Source organism: Platalea leucorodia (assembly GCF_965183815.1).
Source record: "Platalea leucorodia genome assembly, chromosome: 1".
In the NCBI taxonomy this organism is placed as follows: Eukaryota; Metazoa; Chordata; class Aves; order Pelecaniformes; family Threskiornithidae; genus Platalea; species Platalea leucorodia.
In genome coordinates, this window is record NC_138823.1 from 18,314,561 (window position 1) to 18,337,575 (window position 23,015).

General features: G+C 34.7%; 1 protein-coding gene across 1 annotated transcript in view; it reads left to right on the forward strand.

Moving 5' to 3' along the window:
* Positions 1 to 23,015, forward strand: part of CSMD3 (CUB and Sushi multiple domains 3) — a gene marked incomplete at both ends in the record, with an annotated part of 751,074 nt that overhangs the window by 646,381 nt on the left and 81,678 nt on the right. The window contains 5 exons of the mRNA XM_082307341.1: positions 2,580 to 2,660; positions 3,833 to 3,946; positions 9,935 to 10,123; positions 10,529 to 10,675; positions 13,264 to 13,452. Of these exons, the coding sequence (XP_082163467.1) occupies positions 2,580 to 2,660; positions 3,833 to 3,946; positions 9,935 to 10,123; positions 10,529 to 10,675; positions 13,264 to 13,452 (720 nt within the window). The remainder of the gene's footprint in view (positions 1 to 2,579; positions 2,661 to 3,832; positions 3,947 to 9,934; positions 10,124 to 10,528; positions 10,676 to 13,263; positions 13,453 to 23,015) is intronic.

Genomic DNA, 23,015 nt, shown 5'->3' on the forward strand with positions numbered 1-23,015 from the left:
TTTCACTCTCTGTACTGATTACTGCAGGAAGAAAACTCAGGAAAAAACTAATTACTTTTTCTAAGAAGAGTTGTTATTATTAATAGCTGACTTATTATATAATATTATATAAATGACTGACCACCACTAGGGTAATGCAAACTTATGAAAGACTAATATGAATGATGAAAACAAGCTATTTTCTTGACCAGGTATTAAATTTACTAGTAGTCAAGCAAAAAAAGAATGCACTATGAAGAGACATGAGCAAAGAAGGTAGCATCAAGACCCTGCAGTTCAAGGTGCTTGTCTTCTCACTGCTTATAATGTGTCTAAAATTCCTTTGTAATCTAGATGTTTGTGGGGGTCATTAAATTTCTCCTAGATATTTGAATATTTTGAAGAAAGTACTGTTCTAGAGATTTCAATGATGGTTAACTATACTGTGTAGTTAAAGTTAAACTGCCCTTGAATTAAATACTGACTGAATGAAAATGCATAAGTATTACTGCACCAAATTCTACCTCTTTTTATAGTCATTCAAACCTTCTGTGGTCAAGTGTTCTCTTGCATTCCTATCATTACAAAGAAACATTCAGAAGCAAAGGTGTTTTAGGTGCTCTGTGAATGCCTGTTGGTTGACTATTCCAGGAAACATGTACAGATTACTGTCTGTTTTCTGGATTGTGATCAGAATTTGGGAATCCAAAGCTTTCTTTTTTGACTTAGTAAAGACTGAGGTGAATACAGATAGACAGAACAAAGCAAAACAAAATTACCTAAATCCCACAATAAAAAACCCAGCAGCAACAGCACTTCAATTGATTATGGAGTATAGACTCCAGTAGGATTAGGCACAGGGAAGTCAGAATTTTCATTCCAAATCTGGACATCTAAATTGCATGTAGCAGTTTGTAAAGGACAAACTGACCCTTTGTGTTCATCAATATATGAGTTGATATGTATTGATATATATGAATATATCAGTATATCACCAAACACAAGTAAAAATGCTCATACCTAGTAATAAAGTGTTTCTAAAGAATTTGATATGCTTGTACTTGTTTCTTTCATTATTGTGGAAATTGTCATTCCACAAGTGTGGGCTGTAATGTGTAGTAAAGATGCAAACCGAGCAGCACAAAGGATTATTCATGAAGAAATTTAAAACAATTTGGATTGATATTGTCAAGATAAATAAATCTCTCAGTATCCTTAAATCTGTGATCCTTCATATCAACTACATACAATTTATAGCAATAAAGGCAAGGCAGCGAGAAGAGTCAAATTTATTTAAAATAGATAATTTGGGGATTAAAATGAATAATACCTCTAAATAAGAGCCATTCAAAATAAATTATATGAATTGTTTATTGAATCAATTTTTTAATTATGTTGGTGATATTTTTTTTTTTTAATGTAAATAGCACAGCCGTTCCATATTTGCTTGGTGTGTTTTATTTTAAATTACTTTATCCTAAGGCAGGATGTTAGCTTGCTGACTCACTGATTTAATTGGCTCTTCATTATATGATCTACAAAAAGGAGTGGAGTAGGAAGATGTTAAATATGGGTGACACAGTATCAACAAAAGATCTCACCTGGATAAAATATAAATTTTGTGACTGACAAAAGTTGGACCAATTCAATTACTATAGGATCCAAGCACAGGAAGTAACAAAGATGTGTATAACTGAAGCTGAATCATTGTCTGCCATAGGTAGATAATGTTTCCCTGCTAATGAGAGATGCTATAAAACAATGCTATATGAAAATGTAATATCAGTGAAAACCAGACATACTTGACTCATTGATCAACCTGAGTGTACACCTTAAAACGTGGAAGACTACACTGTCAGTATAAATACTTCACTGTGATTTCTTTGGCCAGATTTCTGTCCTAATTACATTCAGATTGAAGGGAATTTCATCTGTGTCCAAACACAGACCCATCCTCATAGGTTGTCTGTAAAAAAATAAAGCTATATAGCTACTGTGTACTCTTCCTATTTGTCTTTTTTATCATTTGTTTCACCTGATTTTTTGCCTGGCTGTTGCATACATGTGTTAAAATTCAGAAAATTATTTCATGTGAGACTTCAAATTAGAAGTTTGAAAGCAGAATTATTCTCTGACTCTATCTGCATGTGAGATATGCTCCACAACTATTCATTTAGTGGGAAATTTCACATTCAAAATGAATTCAGTTATGCTGCCTCCGGGTAGAATCTTTTGGATTCTAAAACTTGTCTTTATTACAAAGTTTCAAAAGTGGAAGAGTTCAGCAGTAAAAATATTTTGTAAAAAACAAAACAAAACAAAAACAACAATGATTGCACAATACAAAAAATATTTGCTTTTCTGATGAGATCACTTAAGTGAGAAAATTGACAACAACAACTAAGATTCTTAGGTTACTTATGAAGAGGGTTTTGCCACTGAAATTAAACAACCAATTAAGAACACAGAAGAAAGTTTCATTCAATGAATAGATGTTTATTTTTATCCTGTTAATGTGGGTATCAACTCAATTATGTTTGCATGGCTATGTTAACTGTCTAGGTATGGGAATGTCAGCTGTGCTTTTTTCCTGTTTATAGCCTATCAGCTCCGGGTCTGCCAGCCTCCAACAAATATACCAAATGCTGAAGTTCTAACTGAGGACGATGAGTTTGAAATAGGTAATATAAGAGAAAATAAAAGTAGTATTTGTTTCAAAAAAAAAAAAAAAGGACTGCTATGCACAGAAATTTCTTGCTTTTCAGGGTGCAAATCATGCCTGTAATATGTTAGATTTACATTTGAAAGTAAAATTTTTAAGAAGTTATTCCTCTTGCCCATAATTCCTGAATCCCATCTATGTTTCAGAGATCACATATAAATAACACAGTAACTCCTTTCTAACTAACTTCACTTTAAAATACATTTTTCATAACGTTTAACATAAAACATTGTCTTATACTGAAACGAACAAACAAAACCAACAAAAAAACATGTAGCAACGGTATATTCTGTACCAGAATTAAGTTCTGTGCTCTGAAAGGTAAAATCAAATTTGTAAAAATTAGGAGAATCTGAAAAGAGGATGACATTCTGACCTTCTAAGACATGTTAATAATATTACTTAACCACCTATCGTTAGAGAAATATGACTTACACAACTAGACATCACATGTCTGACCAGCTAGGTTTGCTCACATTAAGGCAAAGAAAAATAAATTTATTTTTAATATATACCAATATTTGTTTAGTTATATCGGTAACAAAGAAAAAAGACTTTTTTTTTTTCTTTTCTGCTCTGTAATCTGGACCAAAAAGAACTGTTAGGATGTATAAATTCTTACTTTTATAGGTACATAAAACTATATGAATTTTTAATTTCTTAATTAAAAAATGACAATTCCTTATTCTCACCATGTCAATTTTAGATATCTTCAACTAAATTCAGTTCCTATTTATTTTTTTTTTCCCTCAGGATTGTAGGGGTTACTGACTTGATCTTATCTATTTATTTAGTTCCATGATGGTTATCCAATAAATTATATTGCTTAAAGGTTTGTGGACACATGGTTCACACAGCACCAGTCAAACCCAGACAAATTAGCAAACTATCCAGGTAATAATGTGGTGGAAAACAGTGATAGATGCAGCATAGTGTGCAACAGAATGCTCATTTAGCACATTTCTTAGGCTAATCAAAGTTGTTTATGCCAGAGGTCATTTAGCCCATTATATACGGCAGCAAGAAACTTCATTAATCAATAATGTTTTCAAAGCTAAAAGACACAGTTAATTGCTGTTTAATGTTTCTTTTGTTTGTTTGTGTTTTGTCCTGTTTTGTTTTTCCAAACAGGAGACATAATAAGATACCAGTGTCAACCAGGCTTTACGTTGGTTGGTAATGAGATTCTGACATGCCGACTAGGTGAAAGGCTTCAGATGGATGGAGCACCACCTACTTGTCAAGGTTTTTTCTCCTTTTTCTTTTCCTTCTGCCAGACCAGCTGAATGCTGATTCCTTAAATGCCCTCCACTATCTGTTTCATAAGATGACACACTGAAAATATTTCAGAATTTTGATGCTATTTGCAATATTATCACTGTTATGGTGAATAAGTGTCAAATATTAATGCAAAATAATTAGTAGTGTTTTAATGAATTTGATGAGTTTAAAGGACTGTTGCTTTACTTTGTGAAAATAATTTCACAATTCTTTTTTTGGAAGGAGTCTAAATTTAATAAGTAATGAGATTATTTCATTTTATCTAGAACATAATAGTATGAAAATTAAAAAAAAAAATTAAAAAAAAAGTTAAATTAACATAGCAAGGATTTGGGTGAACAAGATCACAACATCATTTTTCAGTGCAAGTTTAAATGCTACCATTTTTATTCAGTGTATTCTAAAGAATAGGTTTTCTGTATGTGTGTGTGTGTATGCCACTGTGTCTTCATGTCTTCCTCCTTTTATTGAAAACTGTGAATAGAGAAATATAACACTACCTCATGGTTAAGGTCAAAACAAGATTACAGTCCTGCCAACCACTAACATCACAGTTTAAAACAGTCTTTATTAAGCTGACATTTGATGTGTTATGCTAGAATAGAATTTTTCCATCATTCCTGATGAAAATACTAGAGTTTTCTTTCATATGGAACCAATTAGGGAGCTAATGGAGAGGAACTTAGCATATGATTTATTTAAAAAAATGTAATCTCTTTAAAGTTTCAGCGATGGGCACATGTTTATGTTTTCTTACTAATTCTTCCATTTATTTCCAGAAAGATAAATAAGGACATACAGTTATAAACATGTAGGAAAAACATTTTAAGGGGAAAAAAGAAAAAAAAAAAACAACAAAAACACCACAATGCATGAAAGTATAATTTATGTAAACAAAAGCCATTTTGAATCCTGCTAGTTGTTGTGATATTCCTTTATGATCCATCTACTCCTGAGCTTAATATTCTAACATCTACTGCAAGACTAAAATACTTTCCCAAATCAGTCATAATAAATACAATTGATTTACATTCGTATTAAATGAAAAATACTGCTGTCTGCGTTTTCTACCAATCATAATTTTTCCCCAGCAATTTTAATTAATTAGCATATCTATACAAAACTCATGATGAAAGATTTATTTGGAAATAATAAATTAATTGTGACCAAATCTACTACCTTTACAAGTAAAGCTTTAATATTTCACTGTTTCTTAGTAATTTCTGAAGTTTCAAACTGATGCATAATTTAGTTGTTACAAATTTAAACATCAGTATGCTAATTTTTAGAACTTAATTATGACTACAGTGTTCAACTCAGTTTTCAGCTGAGAACTGAAAAATTACTGTTTTATAAATACACCTTTTTCCTGCATTCCTGAAAAACTGGAAGGGTCAACTACTGCTGCTGAATAAACTGTTTTCCCTTGGTTTTATGCACAAAACTATGCAAAAGTCAAAATCATTCGTAGCAGTATGTATAGTTCTTAAAAATGCAAAGTGATCTTGAATTGTGACTTTTATAAGAACTTTAACACTGATGATAATTTCTGAAAATCCATGCATTTAATTAGGTACAATTGTGTCTAGGAATAGCTTCCAACATCCCCATTTAAATTAAAATCCTAACTTGGCAGGCTCATAGCATTTAATAGGTGGAAAACCACAGTAACCTTCAGGCATTGCTTTAAATGCTAAAATGATGTAATAATAGATAGGACAAACAGAAACATATGTGCTGATCCTTAGACATTCTCTCAACACATGTTGCTGAAGGCATATTTATATTCATTGCAAGACCCAAGACAAAAACACAGGTATGATGACTTCAGTTACCATAGTTGATCTTTTCTCTATCACATATAAATGCTAAATATTGGGTCAAATACTAAATATTAAATCAGTGCTCTTATCATTTCAGTCTAAAGCTGAATGAAGTTAACATAATTTTCAGAGTTACTAGACTCAGAAAATTAAAAAAAAAAAAAAAAGGAATTACTTAAAACATATTTAAAATAACCATTCAAACTAGCCACCTAGAATAAGCAGGAACATAATTTTCTCTCATATTTATTTATATAATGTGTAAGTTTGACGATAACAATATGTAAGCTAAATTTCAATATTGAAACCCAGATCAATAGAGGGCTTTGTGGAATCTAGAGGCAGCAAAATTATATGCCTAAAATTTGTTTTTCATGATTTTAGTATACTACACTGGTTTATGCATAAGCTGCCATAATTTAATTGTACAGGCTGTAACACATTACCTAAGAGTCACTCTCAAGCAATAAACCCAGCTCTTCTGTTGGTTCATATTTGTATTAGTTTACTAATTATTTTCACAACGTAGAGCATATGTTTATTGTTAGACTTCACAGTGTTAACTTCTGTTGCCTTAACCTTGTGCATATGTTAGACAATTTAGGCAGTGTTAAGTGAGTTTTGGTTGAATTTTGCTTCAGTTTTTAACCTGAAATAAATTAATACCCATTCAACATTCATTTATTTATTGAATCTGAAGAGTGCTGCTGAACAGATGTAAATAACAATATTTTAGTTTTGAAGCTAACATACTGCAGTAAAGATATTGTAGTCAATAATGAGGTATCCCTAGGAGAAAATATTGAAGCAGAATCTATTTAAGATTTTATTTGGTGATTTTAATTGTCACAAGTTAGTTTACACCACTTTTAGTACTATATAAAACTATATTGCTTTTTTTTTTCTATTTTTCTCTGATGTGTATCAGTTGGATGAGCATTTCTTAAAATTCTTGAAGATTTCCTTCTTTAGATCAGAAAATAACCACTAACTTCCACAAGTTTATGTCAATGCCTATCATCTTCATTTGTTAAAATAGAGTATTTCACACACACAGCATGTAACTTTATCCTTAATTTTCCTTGAAATTAGCTTTTACTTTCAGGATAAAACAAAAGCTTCAGAGTAAGAAGATTCAAACTGTACTTTGCATCATAATTAGAGGACCTTGAGAAAATTCTTGAATGATTACTCTCAGCTGTATCTCATCTACATTAGCTCAGAGTCATAAAAAAACTTAGCCACCCGATTCCCAAGGCAATCCATTGTACAGAGATAAGTCTTTAAGCTCCCTATAAAATTTCTGAGGGATGTTTACCTGGAGGTCCTGAAATTGAGGACAGTTTGCAAAGCAGAATTATATGGAGACAGCAAAACTAGCTGTAAATAAACCAGTGCAGCCAGATGACTATGATGCTCTTCCTGCCTTCCTGCCACCCCTCTCTGTTTGTGTTTATATATATGTATGTACATATAAAGCTTGAGATAAAAGTAAAAAGCTCAGCTCTTTCATTTTTTTTGAGATAAAGTCTGTATTACAGCTGGCCCAGCACTGTAGTTTGACAGCTATATTCTAGTCATATGAGTTTTCTCATGTGGAGTGGAGGTGTTACATTCAATCTCTTCTTGATTAATTGAGACAAACACAGGACATGAGAAAGAATTATTTATATATAGCAATTAGATGCTAATTTTGAAACTGAGAGATGAATATTTTAAAATACATGGACAGATTCCTTTCTCTTTTTCAAGGTCTGGTTGAATGGGGCTTTGAGCAACCTAATCTAGTGAAACATGTCTCTGCTTGTATCGGGGGGTTGGACTAGATAGTCTTCAAAGGTCCCTTCCAACCCAAACCATTCTATGATTCCATGATTCTTAAGAGTTTTGTTTATGAAGATGATTATTCTCTTTCTCTCTCTTTCCCTGCTTTTCTGTGTTCTCTGTCTCTCTTCATAGTCCAATGATTTTTTCCCCATAAAAATCTGATTTTTGTATTTAATAATCCAATATTATGTTCTTGAGAAATCTAAGATCCTATTATTTTCTTGTGTAACTTGTAATGGTTCAGTACTAACTCACTTTCATGTAAGTAGTAGTTGGTGAATATAAAAACTGGATTTTAAGGCTCCTGTTTAGCAGTGTTCAGTTCTGAATAAACTGTAGGCACGTGTTCATATATCATGACACAAAACCAGTTCTTGAAAAAAGTTCCAATAACATGGTAATATAAAATATTTTTATTTAATGACATTGTTATTCTGTGTAGACCTCGCGAATCCAGATAAATTCAAAATCAAGACTCTTCATCATACTTTTAAACACCATTTTGCCCAATTTCAACAGCTGCTTTAAATAGTGGTGATAACTTATTTACAAAGTAGCATTTATCCTGCTAGCATCCTCTATCCCTCCTGAAACTATGATAATTAAGAATAGCCAGAACTGCTATGTATTTTCCAGCACAGCTGTGAGTGGAAGATTAATAACTTCAGAATATGACATAGAAGGTAAGAAAAAATAATTCTTTAGAGTAAGATGAAGGTATGGTAGGCAATACCTGCTGAAGAAGTCATCAGGGATGCACCAGGTGTCTCCTTTTATCCCTGCAGGAAACACTCTCATGTTGTGGGGTCTAGCCTCTCCCAGCAATGTTTTAGAGAAAAGGGTAATGCATGTTCTTTTTCTTATTTCCTAGAGTGAAATTTGGAAAAAAGGCTGTCAGCAATTAAGATCCTCAGATTTTTGTAATTTCTTCTTCAGCTGACTTACATCTATTCATCAGGGAAATAGTCTGTCTCTGTGTTAGAAGGAGGAAAGTATCTGTCTGTCTGAACTTTAGAGTTCACTAGAAATGTGAATGTATAATGCAAAATCTCTCATACACAGATCTAATAAAAAAGAATTGGTTTGTAGATGTAGATTCAATATGCACATGACATGTATAACACAGTTACACATCTGTTATGCTTACCAGAGAACTGAAAGATGATGAGGAATATGGAGTTAAAATAAATATATATATATATGTGTGTGTGTGTGTATATATCTATCTATCTATCTCAGGGTGACATTTGGATTTTTACTTTTAAGTGGGGCAGAAATCACCTGTTTTTTTTCCTCCTAATTTGGTCTTTATTTCCTCAGAAATTTTTTGTCATACGGTGAACTGTTCTACCTGTTTTTAAAAGGAGGAACAATTAGATGAATTGCCCAAAGTCAGCCTGAGATTTTCTAGCTCATTCAGGATTATAACACCGATGTCTTGACTGCTAGTCATAAGATTTGGTTTTAAGACCTTTTCTTTGCTGCTTCTTTGAGAATCGTAGAATCTTTTGGTAAAGGGTAGGAAAGAAATGGGACTGTATTAGGTCTGGTGAAGGAAAAATAGAATTTCCAGTGGTTTTTATTGCGTGTAAAGGCAATAACCTAGCATTTTCTGAGGTTTCTATGAATCTAAAAACTGGGTAACTGGATTAGCACAAGTCATCTTCTTGTCTAAGTAGTCCTACAGAGACCTACTGAGGAACAAAATGTCAGCCTGAAGTGTGCCTTTTATTTTCTAGAGCAAAGGCATCATGTGTGAATAGTGCTTACATTGTATGTAGGTACATCAATGTTCTTGGAGCCTGATTGAGGATCTCAACATTTAGGTGCTGTTTTATACAAATCTTAAGAGGGATTGATTACTCTTTATTTAGAATCTGACAACCAAAAATCACAGTGTCTTCAAGTTCTGCTTTCAGTGTAAGACTTTACCTGGAATTATTGCTGACAGTAATAGTAATCTGAGGGGGAAAAAAAAAAGTCTATGGTTCACTTTTTGAACAATGTAACAATTTACTACTTAAGCAAAGCCTACATGAATATCTTATCTTCTAGGGAATGAAAGAAGAAAAATATCATGAATTGATAACTTCTGAGGGTTGCAGGGCTTATTTTCAAGATAAACATTACTTTAGATTTTTTTCCTACTAACTGACTTTGTTTCCAAAATGTTGTCAGTCTTTCTGTATTTATGGAAATAAAATGAGTAATGCAGATCTTTTAAACTCAGGAAAATCTTGCCAATCACATAAAGCAGAAATAGTGGACTTAAGATTTTTTTACCAATCTTTCTGTTTCACAGTGCTCTGTCCAGCCAATGAAATGCGTCTGGATTCAACAGGAGTAATACTGAGCCCTGGATATCCTGACAGCTACCCAAATCTCCAGATGTGTGCGTGGACCATAACTGTGGAAAAGGGTTATAATATCAGCATGTTCTTTGAATTCTTCCAGACAGAAAAGGAATTTGATATACTTGAGGTGTTTGATGGTAACTATAGGATGCACAACTTTGGATGATACTTTTTCTCTATATATGTATTTTTACATTGCATCTGTGTAATCACTATTGTTTATGCATACTATAATTTGTCAGTATAAAAAATCATAAATAAGCAATTATTTGGGTTTGTTGTGTTAAAAAGAACTGTTGGATTACTGTGTTTCAAAATTGTATTCCATTAATTATGTTTAGAAGTAATTTTGTTTCTGAACACATATGTACTCTCTAGTGTATAACATGTAATGTCAACTTCCATTTTTAATTCAGATTAATTTACCATTTGCTTAGAGGATGTTTTAAATGTATATTAATTGTATGCATACAATTTATTGTGTGTTATTTTAAACTTTGTAACTCCTTTTTGCTTTTTTCTTTTTCCTTCCTTGTATCAAGGACCAAATAGTCATAGTCCATTGCTCATTTCTCTCAGTGGGGACTATTCATCTTCTCTAAATATAACCAGCAATGGCCATGAAGTATTTCTCCGGTGGTCAGCAGATCATGGCACCAATAAAAAAGGTTTCAGGATAAGATATATAGGTATGTAAATCAGACTTTCTTTAATGTGTATAAAATTTCAATATGGAGCATATTTATTTATGTGAAAAGGGTAATGTAAGATATATTTTGTAACATTAATTGCCGAGATTGAATGAAAATTGAATCTGTTTTATATATGAACCTGATGATAGTGATCTTGTGAGGAAGAAAAAATCCTGTGCACCCTAAGTAGGATATATGAAACACATGTGCTTTGTAGAGATTTAAGCAAATATTTCACAGAACTTTAAAATGGCATAAGCCAATACTAAAGATGAAAGAAGCAGCTTCCCCTTTCTCCCTCCCATCATTTATTTGCCTTCATGTGTCTCTGTTCTTCATAATGGATCTTTATGTAATTCATCAACACTTTTGGTGGGACAGAGGAAGAGGTGGAAACAAGACAGGAGTGAGCGGCTATAAGGTGGAAAAATGTAAGAACCTGAAGGATTGAACTCTTTCATTTAAGGTTCAACAGAAGCAACAAACTGTATTAGAAGAGATCAATTAGTATGTCAAAAAAGCCAACACTGTGTGTGTTATTAATTCAAATGAATGTATTTATGAATAGTGCCTGAAGATGATACTTAACAAAGATTGATTTTTATATAATAGCTTTTATAGAATTAACATATAATAAACATCTTTACAGGATAATAGTATTCATTAATCAAGCTGAAGCAGATCGGTTGCAATTTACAGCAATTGCACAAAATCTATATTTGATTTTTTTATCATGACCAAAGACATGAAATACACAGAATGAAAAGTACTGGCGATAGTATCTGTAGATACTAGAGAAGTTATTGGGATAAAACAATTTCACTTTATAAAGTGGATAAAACAATACAGAAAAAATATGAAAAATTCTTCTTTCTGATGTGTTGTTTTGTTTTTCCTCACTCAATTTTTGGCTAATTTACTATTGCAGAAAAATAATTAGGCTCACAACACTCTGTAAAACAGTATCAGTGTCATCTTTCCTTTTAGGAGAGGACAGTTTTCTCAGAGGTAAAATGGTTTCTGTATATCTAGATAAAATTCACTGTTGGCTAGACGAAAAATATTATATGGTACCTATTTTCATTAGCTGTAGTACCTGTTGGATCTGTTAAAAAAGAAAGAAGAGAAAGTTCTTAGAACTCTCTCCCTACTGACAGTGAGAGAACTATTGAGAGGTAGACAGGAAATATTTACTGATTTGTATCACTCAGAAAATACCAGTATATTTTCCTATACACTAAAGAAGTAGAGGTGTCTCTATCTCTTGTTCTTCCAAGAGTATAAGGCAGGAGCAATTTAGTGTAAGGAAGAAAATATTTTCATAATACATGCTCTGAAAGATATGGCAGTACTTCTCATTCTGCTGTTTGCTTTGATAAAGAGTAAACAAACAGCCACATGATTCCATCCTGATCACAGGAAGCCTTTGCCTGAGAGTATGGCAAAGGAAAAAAAAACTTCATTGACATGAAGTAAGTCATGGGAAATGGAAAGGCTTAAAGAGCGACTGAGGCAGCACTTTTCTATTTGCCTGAGAAAACGGATACCAAGTTACCAACATTTCTTCAAAGCATGAAGGAAACACTTGGAAACAAACTTCCAACTTAATTTTCTTTCTGACAAAATGGGAAAATGGTCATCTTGGCTAACCTGTCTTGGCTCGTACTTGAACCAAAATGATCAGAGACCAAGTTAAATTCTTAAACAAACAACATTTATTTTAAACTGGCTACCAGGCTGTGAGTCCCTTCTGGTCCAATCCTTTGGCAAAGTAGCCAAAACCAAGTGACTTTGTACTCATGGACTTAGTGAATGAGGGAGTTAAAAGAAATACAAACATAATGACAGTATAATAAGTAAGCAATCTTTAATGTCAGAGAGACTTAAAGTACATAAATCCTTTCAGATTATAACAACTATACCTCTTAAAGATCTTTTTGCTCTCATAAAGATTTCTGAATTTTTTTTTCATAGTATCTAAATAAGACTTCTGTAGGACTTTTTGTGTTCTAAATAAATCACCAAAAAAAAGCAGATTCAGTGGTTTTGCCAAGGATTTATGGTGACACTCATAAATGTAAGTGAAGTTTATTTTAGATTTACTAGTTCACTTCAGTTCATTGTATCACAGAACTTGAAAGAAATAACTTATTTAAGACCAGAAGGAAAAGATAATTTGAAAATAATTACGTGCAGTATGCCCTTTACGTTTCCTTCTTAAAAAAAAAAAAAGTATACTACTGAAACTAATATAATAGCAATAAATTTCATCATGAACTAAAATCCTATAGCTCACTTTGTTTAAAAAAAAACATGGTGAAAAAAAGGTAGTTATAACAGTGAGGTATCACTATATTTCCTTTGAGGCTACTAAAAACTGAAGCCCTTATAAAGACCTATTCTTTCACCTTTATACTTAGTGAAATTGCTTGATGCATGCATGATCAGGATACAAAATGCAACAACTTTTAGTGATGTTTTCTCAGCTTGTTATCAGATGTCCACTGAATTCAACAAGAATTTGTCAAGAATTGTCATCTGGGTTCTAAATGCATATTTTATTTATTCAATATTTATGTTTAAAGCTCTCTACTGTAGTACTCCAGAGTCCCCTCCACACGGTTTCATTGTCAGTCAGACAGGTGGACAGCTCAACAGTATGGTTCGCTGGGCTTGTGATCGAGGTTTTCGGCTCATTGGGAAAAGTACTGCTGTATGCAGGAAGTCTCCATATGGTTATTACTCATGGGATGTTCCAGTCCCAGCTTGTCAAGGTAAATTCTTTCATTATAAAATAATACACTCTAAGAAACTTTCTTTTTCCTTTCTAATGTAAACCATCAGTTTTCTGTCTTAAAATGAATAGCAGGTAATCATTTAATTGTCATACCTCTGTACCAAAATTTTTCTACCTAGTAGAACTTACAAACAAATGTATTTTTAAGAAACAGTATTTCAACAGGATTTTCTAATACTGGCAGATGCTAAAAATAATCTGCACCACTGTGAGGGAAAAAACACCCACAAATTTAAAATATGAAATTATTCAAAAGTTCATTTAAAACTGAATATTTAGTAAAGTTCATTTATCATGATCCAAGAAGTACATAAAAACCAGAACAACCTGAAAATTGCTACATTTCCAAGAACAGGGAACTGGACCAAAAAAGCGTTGCCTGTAACGCCATACTAATCTTTTGCTGTTTAAATGGAAATTTAAAAGAGAATTCATTGGGTTAACTGTATATTTAGTTTCTTCTGCCTTATAAAAGCCAAACATGTTCATGGGACAGTTTACATGGCACCAGGCCTGCTGGCGACAGATGGGGTTCACTTGTCTCAAAGGGGGAAAAGGATTCTAGCTCAGGAGTTAGCAGGCCTCATTGAGAGAGTTTTAAACTGGGTTCGAAGGGGAAAGGGGATAAAATCAGGCTTGCTAGGGATGAGCCTAGGGGTGGCATGCCTGTGTTGGAGAAGAGATCAGTAGCCCAACTGAAGTGCATTTACACCAATGGTCAATAAACAGGAGGAGCTGGAAGCCATTGCGCAGCAGGAAAAATTTGACATAGTCGCCATCATGGAAACATGGTGGGATAACTTCCCTGACTGGAGTGCCACAACGGATGGCTAAAAGCTCTTCAGAAGGTATAGGCAAGGAAGGAGATGTGGTGGGGCATCTCTCTATGTTAGAGAGTGTTTTGATTGTCTGGAGCTCAATGAAGGTAATGATAAGGTCGAGTGCTTATGGGTAAAGATCGGGGGAAGGCCAACAAAGCAGATATCCTGGTGGGAGTGTTTTATAGACCACCCAACCAAGATGAGGAAACAGATGAAACATTCTACAAGTGGTTGGCTGAAGTCTCACGATCACTAGCCCTTGTTCTCACAGGGGACTTCAATTTACCAGATATCTGCTGGAAATACAACACAGAAGAGAGGAAACAATCTAGGAGGTTCCTGGAGTGTGTGGGAGATAACTTCCTGACGCCGCTGGTAAGCGAGCCAACCAGGGGAGGTGCCCCACTGGACCTGCTGTTTACGAACAGAGAAGGCCTGGTGGGTGATGTGGCGGTCAGAGGCAGTCTTGGGCTCAGCAACCATGAAATGATAGTTTCAATTCTTGGAGAAGTAAGGAAGGGGGTCAGCAAAACCACTACCCTGAACTTTAGAAGGGCAGACTTTGGATTGTCTAGGAGTCTGGTTGAGAGAGTCCCTTGGGAGGCAGCCCTGAAGGGCAAAGGAGTCCAGGAAGGCTGGATGTTATTCAAGAAGGAAGTCTTAAAGGCACAGGAGCAGGCTGTCCCCATGTGCTGAAAGACAAGCAGGCGGGGGAGAAGACCGGCCCGGCTGAAGAGAGAGCTTTGGCTGGGGCTCAGGAAAAAAAAAGAGAATCATAGAATCAGAGAATCATAGAATCGTTAAGGTTGGAAAAGACCCTTAAGATCATCAAGTCCAACCATTAACTTAGCACTGCCAAGTCCACCACTAAACCATGTCTTCAAGCACCATGTCTACCAGTCTTTTAAATACCTTCAGGGATGGAGACTCAACCACTTCCCTGGACAGCCTGTTCCAATGCCTGACTACCCTTTCGATGAAGAAGTTTTTCCAAATATCCAACCTTAACTTCCCCTGGCGCAGCTTGAGGCCGTTTCCTCTTGTCCTGTTGCTTGTTACTTGGGAGAAGAGACCAACCCCCACCTTACTCCAACCTCCTTTCAGGTAGTTGTAGGGAGCAATAAGGTCTCCCCTCAGCCTCCTCTTCTCCAAACTAAACAACCCCAGAGAGTTTACCATCTTTGGAAGAAGAGGCAGGCAACTCAGGAGGACTACAAGGATGTTGTGACGTTATGCAGGGAAAAGATTATAAAGGCGAAGGCCCAGCTAGAACTTAAACTGGCCACTGCAGTTAAAGATAACAAAAATTGTTTTTGCAAATATATCAGCAGCAAAAGGAGGGCCAAGGAGAATCTCCGTCCTTTATTGGATGCAGAGGGAAACATCACCACAAAGGATGAGGAGAAGGCTGAGGTACTTAATGCCTTCTTTGCCTCAGTCTTTAATAGTCGGACTGGTCATTCTCAGGGTATTCAGCCTGCTGAGCTGGGAGACGGAGATGGGAAGCAGAATAAAGCCCCAATAATCAGGCCCAGTCAGCATGGGTTCATGAAGGGAAGGTCCTGCTTGACCAATCTGATCTCCTTCTATGGCAAGGTGACCCGCTTGATGGATGTTGTGTACCTGGACTTTAGTAAGGCCTTTGACACCGTTTCCCACAGCGTTCTCCTGGAGAAACTGTCTGCTCACGGCTTGGATAAGTGCACTCTTTGCTGGGTAAAAAACTGGCCGAGCCCAGAGAATCATGGTGAATGGAGTCAAATCCAGTTGGTGACTGGTCTCGAGTGGTGTTTCCCAGGGCTCAGTATTCAGGTCAGTTCTGTTCAATATCTTTATCGATGATCTTGATGAGGAGATTGAGTGCACCCTCAGTAAGTTTGCAGATGACACCGAGTTGGGTGGAAGTGTTGATCTGCCTGAAGGTAGGAAGGCTCTACAGAGGGATCTGGACAGGCTGGATCGATCAGCCAAGGCCAACTGTATAAGGTTCAACAAGGCTAAGTGCTGGGTCCTGCACTTGGGTCACAACAACCTCATGCAACGCTACAGGCTTGGGGAAGAGTGGCTAGAAAGCTGCTTGGAGGAAAAAAAGACCTGTGGATGCTGGTTGACAGCCGCCTGAACATGAGCCAGCAGTGTGCGCAGGTGGCCAAGAAGGCCAATGGCATCCTGGCTTGTATCAGAAATAATGTGGCCAGCAGGACCAGAGAGGTGATAGTGGCCCTGTACTCAGCACTGGCGAGGCCACACCTCAAATAACTGTGTTCAGTTTTGGGCCCCTCACTACAAGAAGGGCATTGAGGTGCTGGAGTGTGTCCAAAGAAGGGCAATGAAGTTGGTGAAGGGTCTAGAGCACAAGTCTTATGAGGAGAGGGTGAGGGAGCTGGGGTTGTTTAATTTGGAGAAGAGGAGGCTGAGGGGAGACCTTATTGCTCTCTACAACTACCTGAAAGGAGGTTGTAGCAAGGTGGGGATCGGTCTCTTCTCCCAGGTAGTACACATCAGGACGAGGGGAAATGGTCTCAAGTTGTGCCAGGGGAGGTTTAGATTAGGTATTAGGAAAAATTTCTTCACAGAGGGAGTGTTTAGGCATTGGAACGGAGTACCCAGGGAAGCGGTGCAATCACAGTCCCTGGAAGTGTTCAAAAAACGCATGGATGTGGTGCTTTGGAGCCATGGTTTAGAGGTGAACCTGGGTGGTTAACCTGGTTAACAGTTGGACTCGATGATCTCAGAGCTCTTTTCCAACCTTAATGATTCTATGACTCTATACTTAACAAGGAAAAGGAAATGGTTATTTAATACCCATCACAATTGTATTCTAATTCTTACTTTCCTGGAAAGAATATTATTGTTCTGATAACTTACTTATGTAGATGTGTTTATTCAAAATATGCACATTTTGTTCCTGTTGACCAGTGAAGATAAATGCTATAGGAATTTTCCATGTTAATTTCCCATGAGGTTTTTTTTGACACAAAGTCTTTGAACTGTGTTCCTAAAGCAAAACTACCTAACCTTTGCCAAAGTTGAAACAATCTCAGTTTCAAAACATTTTGATAAATTTCTATTAATATATAAAAATTGTGCCTGTATTTTTAAAAACTGAAAGTCATAAAAAAAAAAAAAAAAAAAGTACAGGCAGTGCATTTGCTACATATCATTCTTTAGCTTGTTCTCCTCATCAGTTATCTAAGGACTGCCTTCATGACACTTATTTGTAGAAGTTGACCAGACTGTTAATTAGATGCATCAAACAATGTAGAATGAAAAAAAACCCCAAACCCTAAATGACTTACCAAATTCAAATAGCAGATGATTATTCTCAACATACTGAGTAGAGTTCAGTAATGGAAATAGTTGCAATACTCAGATAATACTTTAGGAACAAGTGGAGTTAAATGCTTAGCAATCTTATGGTGTCTGATCAAGTACAAAGTCTGTTGGTAACAATAGTTAGCATATTGAAAATTATTTAATGTATGTATGAATTGAATAACAGTTTATTATAATTATGCATTTAATGAGGGCTAGCTTTGATACATGATATGAACTTTATTCAATTCTTCCAGCAAGTCCTTGTGCATGGAAAGTAGTTTGTGGCCATGATATGTAGCTGTAACTCACAACAGCAAACTCCTCAGATTCAACCTAAAGACACATTATTGCTGCAAAAACCCTCAGAAATAATCTGCGTCCATACATCAGTCATACATCTAAGCTTCCTGTTGTTTTGCTGAGTTGAAAATTATCCCCCGTACCCAGATGATACAGAAGACTTATGATAAGACCTCTTGTATCAAAAGGTTGAGAACACCATCAGTAAATATCCCTCATGTTCTTTCACAGAGGATATTTACAAGACACAAGGGCTTTGCCATTCCCCCTACTTCTGAGCAGTTCAGCTTCACCATGAAGTAGTTCTAACTCTTTTAAATATCGGCTAGTGGTTTTTAGAACTTCATGATATAGAGGATGAACATTGTTTTAACAACTGTTATAATTCGTCAGTCAGAATTTACCAACTATTTTCCCAGGTGATATCAGATGACGTCACAGTCTTACCTTCTACTTCACATTCTCTATCATTTACAGCATAACTAGCAAAGCTGTTTTAATCAGTTCTTTTACACATCTGAATGTAGGATTGCCACAGATGACCATTTAACACAGCCAAAAAAAAATATTAGGCTTTTTTTATTTTTTACATAGCAGTGCAAGGAAAAAAAAGATATTTGCAATTTCTTTAAAAGCAATGCATGTCATCTTAATCTATTTGTTTTCTGTCCCCTAAATGAAGATTACCAGTCAAATCACAGTAGTAGTTACTGGCATGATCCCATGGGAAATGAGGAATCTAAGGCCTCAAAATTTATGGATTCTTTAATGATACCTCTGCAATCAGCACAGCTAGTGGTTTGTGGTGGGTTTTTTTTGGGTTTTTTTTTAGCAATACTAAGTCCATTTCTTGGCAAACATTTTTTACTGCCTGCAGAATATTTCATGACTGTATTTAAATTAATGCTTTCTCTTTACATTTTTCATTTTTTATCTGTACCATTATTATAACTTCTGAATCCTCTCCTATAACTAATCAATGTCAGTAGCCTTTTCCACTACAGCTGTTTTTTCCATGTTCATGGGTAATGTTTGAGCAATTTTTAACGTTCTCATTCTTATACCTATATGAATACAAAGCTTGATCACTGAACCTCTAAATAAATAATACTAGCCATTCTTCAAATCACTTGCATTACAGGATTGACAGAACCTGAAAAATCCAAATACACACTTTAACCTTGGATGAAAGCTTTTTTACATTGTTTATAGAACTAAACATATCTCAGTAGAAGAGACTCAATGCAGTAATAAGGAATCAAAAAGAAAAGCCTCAAGCGAGACTTTGGCAATTACCTGAAACCTGTTTCAAAGTTAATACGAAAGCACGCTTCCTCTGTCATGAAAAGAAGTAAAAGGAAACTGCTTCAAAATCTGATATTGTTTTAGTATAATGGTAACAATAATACAAATTAATTACAAACTTCTACTGTTCTAACTTTTAGATATTAACTATTCTGTTTATATAGGTATGCATTAAATGAATCATAGTGTGAAAATGTTGCAATCCATGTATCCATCTCAGTTTTCATGATATTAAGCCTCTGATCACAATTCAATAAAAGATTCTCATGGTTAACTAAATTATGAGGTCTGGCTATGATAAACTTGAAAGAATGAGCAGGTTTACAATGATCTATCTGAATACAAGAATTAAGATGAATTCATATAAATGGTTGAATATTTACAACTGATCGTAGATCTCAGAAGATTCAAAGTGTTTTAAAACATTTGTTTTTCTCCTAGTTATTTTTTACATTTTAATTTTTTATCTCAGCATTACATGATTCTTGGTTTTAATTATGAAATATTTCTTTTGCAAATAAACATTGTCTCACACAGGCCTCATCAGAAATCAGTATTAATATTTTATAATATCATATATAGATAACAGGCAAATGCTTTTACAGGAATTCTCGGTAGAGAGTTAAGTAAGTAAAGTTTCAAACATAACATTATATCCCGAAGAATTCTCTGTCAGTAATCTAAATTGTCTGTAACAGCAGACATAAGTGTTGCATAACTGTGAATGTTATATGAATTATACTAAAGCATTGGGGGGAAAAAAAAAAAAAAAAAGAAAGAATACCTAGAATACTTGGTTAGGTATGATACCTGATGAGTTATAATTTTCTCAAAAATTAAGCTAAAGTACATTTGTAGTGGTCTGGAACAAATATCAGATGTGTAAAGCATAACACCTTCTACCTTTACATTTTTTTAGACATGGCTATAGGTTTGAGATAGTCATATTCATATACATTAGAAAAATTAATATAGCTATGTATAAGATAAATAAGTCTTGTATTTATTCAAAAGAGACTTGTTCATTTCCAAATGTATAGCAGTATTGGGACAGGTGTGAAAACTCAATTAATAACTTATTAAATGCCAAAGAGATAGTTGGTATCCTTTAAAGTGATTTATAAGGCAATCTACAGGAAATTTAGTTTTTATAGAATTTCTTAATTTTTCACAAGTTGAATGTCCAGGTAAAGTTCAGAGGACTATGTCACTGCATAGTTTCAGTAGTCTTGCCTATGTTTGAAATGCTCCTGGTAAATGTTACCAGCTCTAGCCTGGTGTCTGTATTGATACTCAATTTTTTTCTCATATCCTTGACATGTGAAAGGTAGCTACATCTGCTAAGTGTTGTTCTTAAGTGAGGAAGAGCAAATCCAAGGATTTGAGGTCCTTAATAGGGTGAATAGTCTGATTTCTATTTAGGAAATTGTCATCACAGAAACTTTTAATCGTGCCTTAACATTTAATGAAGGGTATTTAAGAACTTCATCCTGGTCTGATAATAATTTCTGATATTTCAGATAAGTCTTTAGAATGTGCTGGTGGTCTTTGAGAACTAATAAAGTTAAAGTCTTCCAAGGGCTGTATGTGTATATCTTTGGAATTGGAACTGTGTTCTGAAGTTTGTGAACAAAGAATAGATTTTAATGTTTCAGTTGTGAGTACAATTATGGTGTTGATTTGCAACACTGTCCAAGCTGACATATAATGACCAAACATTTCTGTGATATACCTGTTTTTTGGGCACTTTGTCCTTTTTTTCCTGTCAAGTTGTTAAATGTAGCAATAACTTGTCTTGATCTTTTCATATTTTTTCCCTTAACTAAAAGCTAAATTTCTGTGCAAGTTTTCACATATGTAAAATTCAGATCATAACTGCTGTAAACTAAAAACGTCATTGAGTGATTCCTTGGGAGCTCTGTTGTTTGTATAGAAGGCTGTTGTCAAGCATTTAGTGTGCTGGGATGAAACTTGTTTCTTAAAAATTTAAGGTTAAGGGAAGGAGATTTTTCTCTTATGCCACAAGATTGATTCTGTTAACATCGATAATATGACTCAAAATTTATCAAGTCACTAACGAAGATTTTTGAATACTGAAGGAATAATTAATCTCAGTGGTAGATATTAAACATCTCAGGTTGTATCTACAAAATTTCTGATATATATTTTGCTGATTGCTAAAAGAGACAGAATTTTCAGTATGTGAACAAGTAGTGCTTTAGCATTTGTTGGTGCTTAGGATCATAAGCAACAGCTGTTAATGTTACAAGTCTTTTGGAGGTGGATATCAGTTTTTATACCCTGCTGAATGCTGGCCCTGATATAACTGGAAGTGAACTTGGTTCTGGCTACTCCATTATCATCTGAAACTTCTTTTTGTCATTAACATGTGCTTTTGAAGGAAGAGGTTAGCTTGGCCAGTTATGCAGTAAACAGTTATTTGCTTATACCTTGATTATATTAGCCTTTGGTTATCCTCCTCTTTGCACGGATAGGTCTGCCTAATGTTTGCTGCTGCAATCCAAGCTATTGAGGAATTTGATATATAATAAACACCAACTTGGTCATACGTTTTCACTTTAGTCTCATGGAGACTCAGTTTCTTTCTTCGGTGATATCAGGTGAAAGTACAGCTTTGTCAGATGTTTAGTACGAAGTGGAAGATGGACCTTCTGGTTTAGTTCACTTCTCTCTTTTTATCCCTCTGGGATCATACCCTCTGGAAGATGGAATTCAATTACTCTCTTGGGGTCTTCACTATCTGCTAATCACTGTTTTCTTACTTTTTTCTAAATGTGTGTTTGTCTCTAGTTGGCAGCAGATATTGTGATAGCCATAAGACATGTTTTTATGGTTGCCCAGATAAGGTGATGAGCAAATTAATAATAGTTTTCTTTTTGATCTTTTTGATCTTTTCAATACAGTGTGTCCTTTTTTTTTTTTTTTTTTTTTTCAATTAACATGTCATACAGAGTTTCTTTTTATGGCAATTCAAGTATATTTAAACATTGGCCCTATCAGCTCTGTTCTGCAAGTCATGACAGCATTAGTGTTTTACCTGTGTCTCAGCTGTGATTATTAGCTTTAGTATAGTTCCACACTGTTGTTATATTGCTCATGAAGCAGATCTGTCTTACATCAGATCAGCTCACAATAGGGGAAAAAAATAGATTACTCTTTTTTACCAAGTATTTATACATAGTCTGGGAGGCTTAACTTTTCATATTTCTATGTAGTCAGGATAGGTGGCCTCTTAGGGTTCAAGATGCTGCTCCAACGTAAAGTACTTAAGAGTTAAGTACCTAAAAGTCCTTTTTTTTTTGGATCTGACCTTCATTAAATGTATGGTGTTAAACTGTGGAAAAGATTTAGTTTTGATTTTATTCCCAAAACAGACAGAGCATTATTTAGAAACAGATCTTCTCTTAATGCTTTCTTTCTGCTGAATAATTTAAAAAAAAAAAAAAAAAAAAAAGTGGCTAACACTTTCATTTGTCAATTTTCAATATTTTCAAAAGGGTATTTTCTTTCTGCTGTGCAGAAGGAAAAATAGAATGTTAAAAGTTAATTTTAGTGCTTTGCCGGAGGTCACGTAGTACATCTGATGGAAGAAACCTGAATTACAAAGTAGACTTTGAATGTCTCAGACTGATGCTTTACTGATTCAACCATGTTGATCATATTTTTTCCACATATTATCTACTGCCTCTTCTTTGATTACCTTCTGCATTTTGAATGGATAGCTGCTGAGTTATGAACCATTGTTCTTATTTTTAATCTCTTCCATCGAAAGACA